The following is an 11,408-nucleotide window of genomic DNA, read 5'->3' on the forward strand; positions in this document are numbered from 1 at the left end:
GGTGTTTGTTGTGGGGGGGGGGGGGGGGAGGGTTACTAGACTTTCTGGGGTGGTTGCTAGGGCGTTACTAGGCTGTTTCTATGGTGTAGTGTGTAGTTGATAAGGGGTTGCTATACTTTCTGCGGTATTTTGGGTGTTTGCTTGGGCTTTACTAGGCTGCTCCTAAGGTGTAGTTGATAAGGGGATGCTAGACTTTCTGCGGTGTTGGGGTGGTTGCTAGTGGGGGGGGGGGGGGGGGGAGGGTTACTAGACTTTCTGGGGTGGTTGCTAGGGCGTTACTAGGCTGTTTCTATGGTGTAGTGTGTAGTTGATAAGGGGTTGCTATACTTTCTGCGGTATTTTGGGTGTTTGCTTGGGCTTTACTAGGCTGCTCCTAAGGTGTAGTTGATAAGGGGATGCTAGACTTTCTGCGGTGTTGGGGTGGTTGCTAGTGGGCTACTTAGTTGTTTCTAGGGTGTTGTGGGTGGTTGCTACGCTGTTTCTAGGGTGTTTTTAGGCTGTTTCTAAGGTGAAGTGTGTAGTTGATAAGGGGTTACTAGACTTTCTATGGTGTTGTAGGTGGTTGCTAGGCTGTTTCCAATGTATAGTTTGTAGGTGGTAGGGTGTTGCTAGACTTTCTAGGGTGTTGTGGGTGGTTGTTAGGCTGTTTTTAGAGTGATGTGGGTGGATATAGCTCGGGTTCCTCCTTTATTGTGTGTCTGGGGTATTTTTTCACCTGTTTTCTGGTACAGCAGGTGATAATGGTGCATCTGATCACTAATCAAAACACCAGCACACACAAATGCTTCAGGATGACACACACACCGCTAGTTTAAGCAATAGCAAACGTGATGCTCTCCACTAATGAGCTGTTTCTCATAGTTTAACATTAGCTTATGAATGAAACAGCTGCGCGTCATCTGATGAGTGTGTGTCTCATTGTTCTGGTGGGAGTTTCATTGTAAGTGATTTCGGGAGTGCTCCACCCGAATGAAACTATGACCTATTTCTGCAGTTGCGGGAAGCCTGATTTCTGGGTACTTTTGAGCAGATTGAAAGCGCAGGGCAAGACGCGCGGCATAGTTGACCATTGCCATGGAAACCTCGCTGGAGAGCGCAGCCACTTCACTCTTTGTGCTTAAGTGCAATAGCAGCTCGCATGTTTTTGACTGAATGTGCTGCATTGTATCCTTAAGCTGCGATGAAGCCGTGACCGTGACGGGATAGACTTATAGTTTGTGTTTGAAAACAACATGTAAAATTCTTTCTCCAGGGAATTGCTGTTGTTTTCCAAGCGTTTAGTTACATTAAGCCATCTCCAGAAACATGCTTGTGACGCATTAGTAGATTGTTGCCACTGTAGAGAAAAATCTGGAAGAGACTGAGAGTACTTATATTGGACAGCACAGAGATTCACATATGTCAGATAGATGAAGTGTGTGAGTTGAGTTGAATGTCCAGGGCTCCGGTGCCTGTGAGACCCTTATTAAAACACATCCTTTAGACCCCAACCATGATAGAACATTGCATTTATGTTTTGGTTTTACCAAAAAACAAAACAAAAAGAACCATCAAGTGTGCAAATTCAAGTCTGGATCTGTGGATCTGGAGTGACCTTTATAACCAATCCAGTAACGAACAGTCCTCCAGCATGTGTGTGTTTTCTCCTCTCTCTCCTGTGCGTGAGAGTCTGTACCAGCCACTGGATTCATCCATCTCTCAGAGGTGGCTCATGTCTCTGAGATCTGTCGGACACAGAGAGGTCAGAGGGCATCAGGCTGTAGATAACAGAAGAGCAGACTCACTCGGGTTAAAGAGCACAGTGCTCCCCCTGAATCACACCAACAAAAACATTTCAGAGCAGGACAGACACTAATGGTGCTGTGTTGTGTTTCACAAGCCAAAATGAGTTTTTGACGAAGTGCAGCTGCAGCTTTTTCTTTTAACACAATCTCTTTGTTTACAAATGAGATATAAACATATGTAAAAAGACATTCGAAATGATCACCCAGCGATATATTACACTGGGACTTGAATTAGAATGACAGGAAGAGGAATTTACTGAATCATAATTCAAAGACCATCCATCCATCCATCCATCGCTATCCATCGCTATATCTATATTGTTCTTTTGTTCTATCCATCTATTCCATGCTCTATTCAATCATTCAATCTTTCTTTCGTTCTATCACTATATCTGTTTTTCTGTCACTATATCTATCATTCTATCGATCTTCTGAGACCTATAAACCTTCAAACTTCAGTCCTTTTCTTCAAAACTTTCAAGGTCTTTGTCAAGCCAACATTCACACTTTATCTAAAAAAAACGTTGAATTTTGAATTCATTTGATCCCACATACTTGACCTTTAACCTCATAGAAGCATCCGCTAATGATGACTCCTTTTTTTTTTTAGTTGAAACATCTTTGTTAAAATGCTCTTGTAGCGTGTGATACTAATCACGGTTTGTATCCGCAGGTCTGTTCTGCTCTGTCACATCTGACGTGTGTCTGTCCTCTCCCTGCCAAAACAACAGCACCTGCACACCGACTTTGAACGGCTACCTCTGCATCTGCTCTTTTACCCCAGCTATATACACAGGCGAACACTGTGAGCATTTATACGACCCGTGTGAAAACGCAGGCTGTCCGTCCAGCTGCTTCAGCACTCCAGGAACTGAGAACTACACCTGTCTGTGTCCCGACGGCTTCGATGGTCCCAACTGCACCCTAAACATCAATGAATGTGAGAGCAACCCCTGTACAGGACTCAAGAGCTACTGTGTGGATGGAGTCAATGGATATTCGTGCCACTGTCCCAGCGGATACAGCGGGGACGACTGCATGACGAGGGTGCGAGACTGTGCTGATGACCCGTGCTATAATAACGCCACCTGCGTGTGGGCGCCGAGCGGATATGAGTGCCAGTGTGCCGCGGGATTCTGGGGTCAACACTGTGAAGAAGACATCGATGAGTGTCTGTCACAGCCCTGCAATAACGGCGCCATCTGTCAGGATGGGATTGATGTGTATCAATGCTACTGTGTGCCTGGCTTCCAAGGTTACCACTGTGACATCGACATAAATGAGTGTGCATCCCAACCCTGTGAGAACAACGGGACGTGCATCAACGGGAAGGACCGCTACATCTGTGAATGTCTCATTGGCTTTACAGGTAAGGGCTGTCTAAAACGTACTGTGGATGTACCGTGGTAATTTCATGGTACTTTAATATACACTACCAATACATTTTTATTAATTAATTTATTTTTTGCAACAAAAAACGTCATTTACAAGCATAAATAATATATTCTAAGATTGTTACAATGCATGAGATTCTGAAATTAACTAAAGCATATTGTGTTATCTAATAAGTATTACATAGAAAAGTCTGCTTATTCTTTGGTCACTAAATAATTCAGAGAATTATATACAGTTGTGATAAAAAATGTAAATAAAAACATTCTTATATTTGAGTTTCTTTGGACATGCTCTTTGCATGTATGTATATATGTATATATTTATTTATTTAAAAAATTTTTTTATAAAAAAAAAAATTCGATTAAAAATAAGTAAAAGAATATTTAAAAAAAAATACTATTATTGTTGAGTTTCCTTGGACATTTTGTCAGCCAGCTTCACTGCAAATAAATATTATTTATTTATTTAAAAATAATGATTTAATTAATTATTTAAATTTATTTATATCATTAATTGACCCATATTTAGTATAGAACCATATTTTATAACTTTAAAATTTTTATTCATGTTTGATAAACAAATCTATTCATAGACATTATATTTGTCTACAAAATAATTTCAGACATTTATGCAGTAAAAGTAAAACTTCTGTTTATTTTAGTTTATGTATTATATATGTATTATTTATTTGCTAAATATTTATGATCTTCTAAAACACATTTATTAAAATATTTTATTAATTTCAGTTTTATAGAAATGCATTTGTCTACAGAAATTATTTCAGGCATTTAAGCTGAAAAAAATGCCATGAATGCCATCCAAAAATGTTTTAAAAATCATGAAAAAAAATCTATCATAAGTTTAGTCATGTGTGTGCAAACTTTTTATTGGTAGTATATACCACGGTAATGTTACCATATTCATATAACCATTGTACTCCAAATATGGCAATGCCACATAGATAATACAACAGTGTATTCAGCACAACCATGCAGCATCTGTTTTGAGAGGACTACACTGACTAGTTTCTTCTGTGAGTGAGTCTGTATGTTGATTTGTCCTGCAGGAGTTAACTGTGAAGTTGACGTTGATGAATGCGAGGCAGATCCCTGTCAGAACGGCGCCACCTGCCACGATCACGTGGGATTGTACACCTGTGAGTGTGTGCCAGGATACGAGGGCATCAGCTGTGAGCTGAACATCAACGAGTGTGACAGTTCACCCTGCCAACATGGAGGAACGTGTCTGGATATGGTGAACGGGTGAGTGAGTTGAATTGGCTTCAGTCTGATCATGGAGGTTTCAGAAAACTAATCAATAACCAGAGGGCCACTGACTGGTGGAGTTTAGTTTCAACCCTCCTCCAACACACCTGGCTTTAAGATTGACTATTATTAGCTGTTTAATTAGGGTTAGAGCTAAACTCTCCAGGAAGGTGGCCTTAACTAATCACAACCAGTGCCTTAACTGATCAACCAGTGCCATCACTAATTAACCAGTGTTTTAACTAATCAATATGTGGTGTCTTAACTAATCAACCAGTGTTTTAACTAGTCAGTCTGTGGCTAATTAATCAGTTTCTTAACTAATCAACCAATGCCTTAATTGTTTAGCTAGTGTCTTAACTAATCAGTCAGTGCTGTGGCTAATCAACGAGTGTCTTAACTAATCAATCATTGTCTTAACCAATCAACCAATGTCTAAAGTAATCAATCTCTGGCTAGTCAATCAGGTCCTTAACTAATCAGCCAGTGCTTAAATGAATCAACCAGTGTCTCAACTAAACAAGTCAAAAAATTAACTAATCAATCTGTGTCTAAACTAACCAAACTTTGTCTAATCAATCAGTGCCTTAACTAAACAACCAGTGACTTAACTAAAAAAATCAGTTTCAAAACTAATCAATCTGAGGCTGGCCAGTCAATGCCTTTACTAATCAATCAGTATCTTAACTAAACAATCAGTGTCTTAACTAATCAACCAGTGCCTTAACTGGTCAGTCAGTGCCTTAACTAATCAATCAGTATATCGTAACTAATCAACCAGTGTCTAAACTAATCAGTCTGTGGATAATCAATCAGTGTCTTAACTAATTAACCAGTGCTTTACCTGATCAATCAGTGCCTTAACTCAACCATTGTCTTTACTAATCAACCAGTGTCTAAACTAATAAATCAGTGTCTTAACTAATAAATCAGTGTCTTGACTAATCAACCAGTGTCTAAACTAATCAATCTGTGTCTTAACTAATAAACCAGTGCCTTGACTAATCAACCAGTGTCTAAACTAATAAACCAGCGTCTTGACTAATCAACCAGTGTCTAAACTAATAAACCAGCGTCTTGACTAATCAACCAGTGTCTAAACTAATAAACCAGCGTCTTGACTAATCAACCAGTGTCTAAACTAATCAATCAGTGTCTTAACTAATAAACCAATGCCTTGACTAATCAACCAGTGTCTAAACTAATAAATCAGTGTCTAAACTAATCAACCAGTGTCTTAACTAATCAACCAGTGTCTAAACTAATCAACCTGTGTCTTAACTAATCAATCTGTGTCTTAACTAATAAACCAGTGCCTTGACTAACCAACCAGTGTTGATAAGTCAAGTTCAACTAATTAGTCCATAGCTAATCAATTAGTGTCTAATCAATCATTGTCTTAACCAATCAACCAATGTCTAAATTAATCAATCTGTGGCTAATCAATCATGTCCTTAACTAATCAACCAATGTCTTAACTAATCAAACAGTGCCTTAACTTGTCAGTCAACGTTTTAACTAAACAAGTGCCTTAATTAACCAACCAACCAGTGTCATAAAGAAGATAAAGTATATTGACTAATTATCCAGCGTTTTATCAAGTCAGTCAGCATCTTAACTAATTTAATCAGTCGTTCAAGGAATAAACAAGTACTTAATCAAGTCAGTTATCATGATCAGTTATCACTAATTAACCAGTGCTTCAACCAGTGTATCAAGTCATATTTCAATCTGATATTGACACTTTACACACATTACAGATTCACTTTAAGAACAGTGTTGCCAAGTCTTTGGTTTTACATTTAAATGTATTCATTTAGCGGACACTTTTATCCAAAGCGACTTACAATTGAGGAATACAACAAGCAAGAGGCAAATAAACACAGGAAGTGCTCGTAATACAAAGTTTTCAGACATTGTTCAGATTAGTACAATTACTAGACAGGGGGATTGAGGAAAGAGAAAGCAAAGTTTATTTTTATTTTTATGATGCAGTCAAATGTTGAATAATTAACCAGTACTGTTAACTACTTAACCCAGAGGTCTTCAACCCTGCTCCTGGGGACCCATTGTCCTGCAAAGTTTATTTCCAGCCTGCGTCAGCACACCTGCCTGTGTATTTTCAAGCAATCTTGAGAAGGTTGATTAGCTGCTTCAGGTGTGTTTGATTAGGGTTGTAGCTAAACTCTGCAGGACAGTGGATCCCCAGGAACAGGGTTGAAGACCTCTGACTTAACCACTACCTTAACTGATCAATTAGTTTTACAGTGGAATTGGGCTACTTTTATATTGTCGCTGCGGGTTGTTTTTTCATCCGCAGGTTAAAGCGTTCTGGAATGGCTAGTTTTTAATAGCAATTGGGCTTGTTTTGTTTTGCAGACCTGGCAACCACTTAAGAACCACCACATTGGGTCAAGCTTAAAAAATTGTATGTGTAAGGGGATATTAAAGTAAAAGTGGAATGGCACGTGAATGATCTCTCTGATAAGATTGTATAACATCATATAAATACATTGACTTTGTGGAACTGGCTCTCTGTCCTGTAAAGCTAGACAGCTAGTGTATGAAATGTGTTTTTCAGTCTGTGGTGATTTATTTGCTGTGTTGAATTACAGCTATGAGTGTGAATGCAGTGGCACTGGATTTGTGGGCTCTTTCTGTGAAGACGACATACCAGAGTGTGCATCTGACCCCTGTCAGCACGGTGCCACCTGCCAGGAAGGAGTTAACCAGTATACCTGCCTCTGCTGGCCTGGTAACCAGTCTTCAATTGAACCTGTTTATCATTTATGTGTTTATTTATGCATTTAAAGGCTCATTTAATGGCAAATGAATTGCAGTAATAATGTCTCAGCGTCATATTGTGCTCATCAAGTGATGTTCTGTTACACCACACTGCCACCTGGAGAAACATGTAGGACATTGCAAAGAGAACCATAAACTCCAAATGAAATGCTGTTTCAGATTATGAATGTATGGAATGCATGTTTGTATTGGAGTAGATGTATCATATTTTCCAGAAAATAATTGATTAAAAGTCACACATGGCAAAAAATTGCTTTGTTTTTATTAATACATTCAGAAATAATATAAAACTAAATGTTTACAAACATCAGAACAGAACAGAAATGAACAATGTAAATATAAAACAAACATAAATTATAGTGTCATTCATTAGAAAACACATTTATTATAAACACCAAGCCTAAACTAATTTATTTAAAGGAAAACTGAGACATGGGGGAAATGCTCTATAGAAATAAACATGGGCTCACATGTGTCTTGACACAAATCCAAATGTGTTTTGCGTGTTTGACATTAATTGCATTATATAAGTCGCTTTGGAATATACCTGTAAATACAGCATGTTTTAGATGAAAAAAAAAAATTATAGTTGACTAAAACTAAAACCATTTAAAAAAATTTAGCTTTTACTTGAAATAAAATAAATGTTAACTGAAATAAAAGAAAATATAAAAAACTGCCAAGGCAACATTTCTCATTTTAATTTAGTTTAACTTGATCAGCTATATTTACTAAAACTAAAACTGAAAAAAAAAACAATATAGACATTAAAAAAACTATACTAAAAATTACAAAAATGTAAAAAAATGCCAAAACTTTAGCTAAAATTAAAATGTAAACAGAAAAAAAATTATTCAAAATATAAATACAAATTTTAATAGTATCTCAATTATACTAAAATAACACTAAACCTTGCTTATATTCTGGTAAATCCAATTGTCTTTTATGTGTCAGTGTATATAGTTGCTATTAGCACAAGTGAAGTCCATCTGTTAAAGTCATAATCTTCTCCCCTGAGCTTTTAACCTCACCCAACTACTTAATCTTACTTTAAACTTATTAACAGTTACATTTCCCTTCACACACACGTATGCTTTTCTTCATGCTGCTTAATGGGACCTAGAGGTTAAAGATGTGGGCTGGTTTCTGAAAAGCAACAAAATTACTAAAACTTTAACTACAATTAAAATGAAAGAACATAAATAAAAACTATAATAGAAGTAAAACAAAACTACTTGAAATAAATGTTAACTGAAATAAAATATAAAAAATGTAAACTTTTAAGTTCAGCTCATCTTAATTTAGTTTAATTTGATGTGCTAAAATAACTACAAATAAAACTGAAAAAAGCACTACTAAAAATGACAAAAAATTGCTAAAACTTTAACTTAAATTAAATATGGAAAACCTGATTCAGAATATTAATAAAGCTATAATAGTTTCTCAATGATACTAAAATAACACTGGTTTTGTATGAAGTCATTTCTCCTCGAGTTGTTGTTTATGTTGTTTATTTCAGGCTATGAAGGCGAGAACTGTGAGCTTGACGTGGACGAGTGTGAAACGCAGCCGTGCGAGAATGACGGCGTATGTTTCCAGCGGTCCGACTCCAGCCACTACAGAGTTCTGCCTGAACTGGACACGGACTTCAGCTACGAGAGCGCAGCCGGATTCCTGTGCCAGTGCCGCGCTGGATTTACAGGTGAGACACAGCGCTGACGACGGCTCGTGACACTGAGACACAACATCGTCTTCTCAAAGAGCTGCTACTAACCTGTTACAATGCTTTCCTGTTACACAGGCGACAACTGTTCAGTTAACGTGAACGAATGCGAGTCCACGCCGTGTGAAAACGGAGGCACCTGTGAAGATCTCATCAATGCGTTTCAGTGCTCGTGTCCTGCGGGGTTCACAGGTGTGTAAGTGCGCTCCATATACCACCTGACTTCACTTCAGACCATTCAGAATAATGGCTGAATGCGCAACGTATTGTAGGTTCACTGGAAAAACATACCACTATTTACAGTTTTGCAAAACTCTGCAAACTGTGTTGTTTTAGTATCAGTGAGATACTATTATAGCTTTTATTTTAATATTCAGCATTTTCATTTTAATTTTGGTTAAAGTTTTAGTAATTTTGTTGAAACTAAAACCACAAAATAAACTGTTACTTGAAATTTTGGTATCATTAAGATACCATTGCAGTTTTATTAATATTTTGAATGAGCTTTTATTTTCATGTTTTTCATTTTCATTTTAATTATAGTTTTAGTAATTTTGTTGAAACTAAAACTAAAACAAAGAATTTTTTTTTTCCTTACATGAAATTTTTAGTATCATTGAGATACTATTAACATTTTTATTAATATTTTGAATCAGTTTTTATTTTCATATTTTCCATTTTAATTTTTAAAGTTTTAGTGATTTTCTTTGTTTTTGTTTTTGTCATTTGTATTTTTTTTATCTATCAATGTTGTTTTTAATTTTAATTTTATTTTAGTATATCAAGTTAAAATAAATTACATTTTTATATTTGATGTTATTTTGGTTAAAGTTTCTTTTATTTAAAGTAACCAAAAAAAAACATTTTTTTATGGTTTTAGTTTGATTTGTTTTCTTAAAGAATTACAGCATGTCTATGTCTATTTCATGCACTGATTCAAACAGGATCTCTGTAATTAAAACTAAGGTGGGAGTTTATACAGAGCTGTTCAGTTTTAGCCCTAAATCCTGAAAGAAAATGAGCTTTATTAGTAAACTTGGGCCTGTGGTTAACATTATTATGTAAAGTTCTGATTTACAGTCTGGATGAGCTAGTTGCCAGAAGTCCGAGCCAGTCAGATGGGAGTTCACAGAAATGCACACAGACTCCAATTTTTTAGCTTCAGACTATGATTCCATTCAATCAGAAGAGATCAAACATTTTTGATATTTTGATCTGATTTTAGAACACATATTGTTTACATTTGCCATGCGTCTCCTAGCAACGAGTAACATATTTAGCAAGTTTGTTGCGTTCGGAACAACTTGAAAGTGTGATTCTCAGTCGTTTAGTGTACTGTATGCAGTGCTGGGTAGTAACTGATTACATGTAATCTGGATAATCTGGACATATAGAATTCTCATAATCCGATTACAGTTACTTTTTTATTGATTATGTGATTACTTAATATTCACAAAATGGCTGTAAATTATTTATAATTCATTGATTTGCCCTAATTGTTTTTTGCATTTTTTATTTGTATTTTATTTTAAATGTTTTTCAAATATAATTTTTAAATTTCCCATCGTTTACATATGTTAGGAAAATCTTCCAGTTTTAATTGAATTGCATACCGGCCACTAGTCAGGTGTACGGTGGCCGAGAAGTGCAAAACAAATCACAATTCTGAAAACAAAATAACAAATTACAAACACAAATGCAAGTCTAAAAAACAAAATAACAATTCAGAAAACACAACAACAATTCAGAAAACACAATGACAAATTCGAAAACAAATTAACAAGTCAGAAAACACAACGACAAATCAGACAAACCGGAAGAGGTAGGTATATTTATTTACACTTAGTTAAAAGTGGCTGTAAAACATCAGCTCCCGTGGCACAGATGGATAAGCGCTTGTCGTTGGCTTTTTGAAGCGATCGACCCAGGTTCGATCCCGCCTTTTGCCGAACTTTTTTTTTCTCCCTTTTCAAATCTCGTATCACATCGTAAAGGCATTTATTTTCAATAAAAATTAAGGAAATAATCAAAAAGTTGAAAATAAAGTATCGGGTAGGTGTAGGGAGGGCTTTATTGTACCAATAAGGTGGCATCCATTTAATAATTAAAATTATAATTTACACTCAATACGTTATTATTGCATACTGTTTTATAATGTACTACAATACTGAAGTGCAGATAATTGCCACTATTTGCAACAAGTAGTATACTTGATAGTAGAAATCATGCTATTTTAACATAGTGTAAATAGGTATTTGCACTTAGTGTAAATAGCATATTGCTAAAAATACTGCTATTTTCACTTAGTGTAAGTAGAATCCATTGCTAATATGAGATTTGAAAAGGGAGGAAAAAAAAGTTCGGCAAAAGACGGGATCGAACCCGGGTCGATCGCGTCAAAAAGCCAACGACACGCGCTTATCCATCTGTGCCACG

General features: G+C 36.3%; 1 protein-coding gene across 1 annotated transcript in view; it reads left to right on the plus strand.

The window, feature by feature from the left end:
- The window catches only part of crb2b (crumbs cell polarity complex component 2b), a 32,368-nt gene that overhangs the window by 6,526 nt on the left and 14,434 nt on the right, over window positions 1–11,408 (plus strand). Inside the window, exons 2-6 of the mRNA XM_016244117.1 lie at window positions 2,458–3,153; window positions 4,246–4,441; window positions 7,060–7,199; window positions 8,769–8,951; window positions 9,051–9,164. Of these exons, the coding sequence (XP_016099603.1) occupies window positions 2,458–3,153; window positions 4,246–4,441; window positions 7,060–7,199; window positions 8,769–8,951; window positions 9,051–9,164 (1,329 nt within the window). The remainder of the gene's footprint in view (window positions 1–2,457; window positions 3,154–4,245; window positions 4,442–7,059; window positions 7,200–8,768; window positions 8,952–9,050; window positions 9,165–11,408) is intronic.

This window comes from Sinocyclocheilus grahami, unplaced genomic scaffold (genome assembly GCF_001515645.1).
Source record: "Sinocyclocheilus grahami isolate Dianchi unplaced genomic scaffold, SAMN03320097.WGS_v1.1 scaffold708.1, whole genome shotgun sequence".
NCBI classification, from domain to species: domain Eukaryota; kingdom Metazoa; phylum Chordata; class Actinopteri; order Cypriniformes; family Cyprinidae; genus Sinocyclocheilus; species Sinocyclocheilus grahami.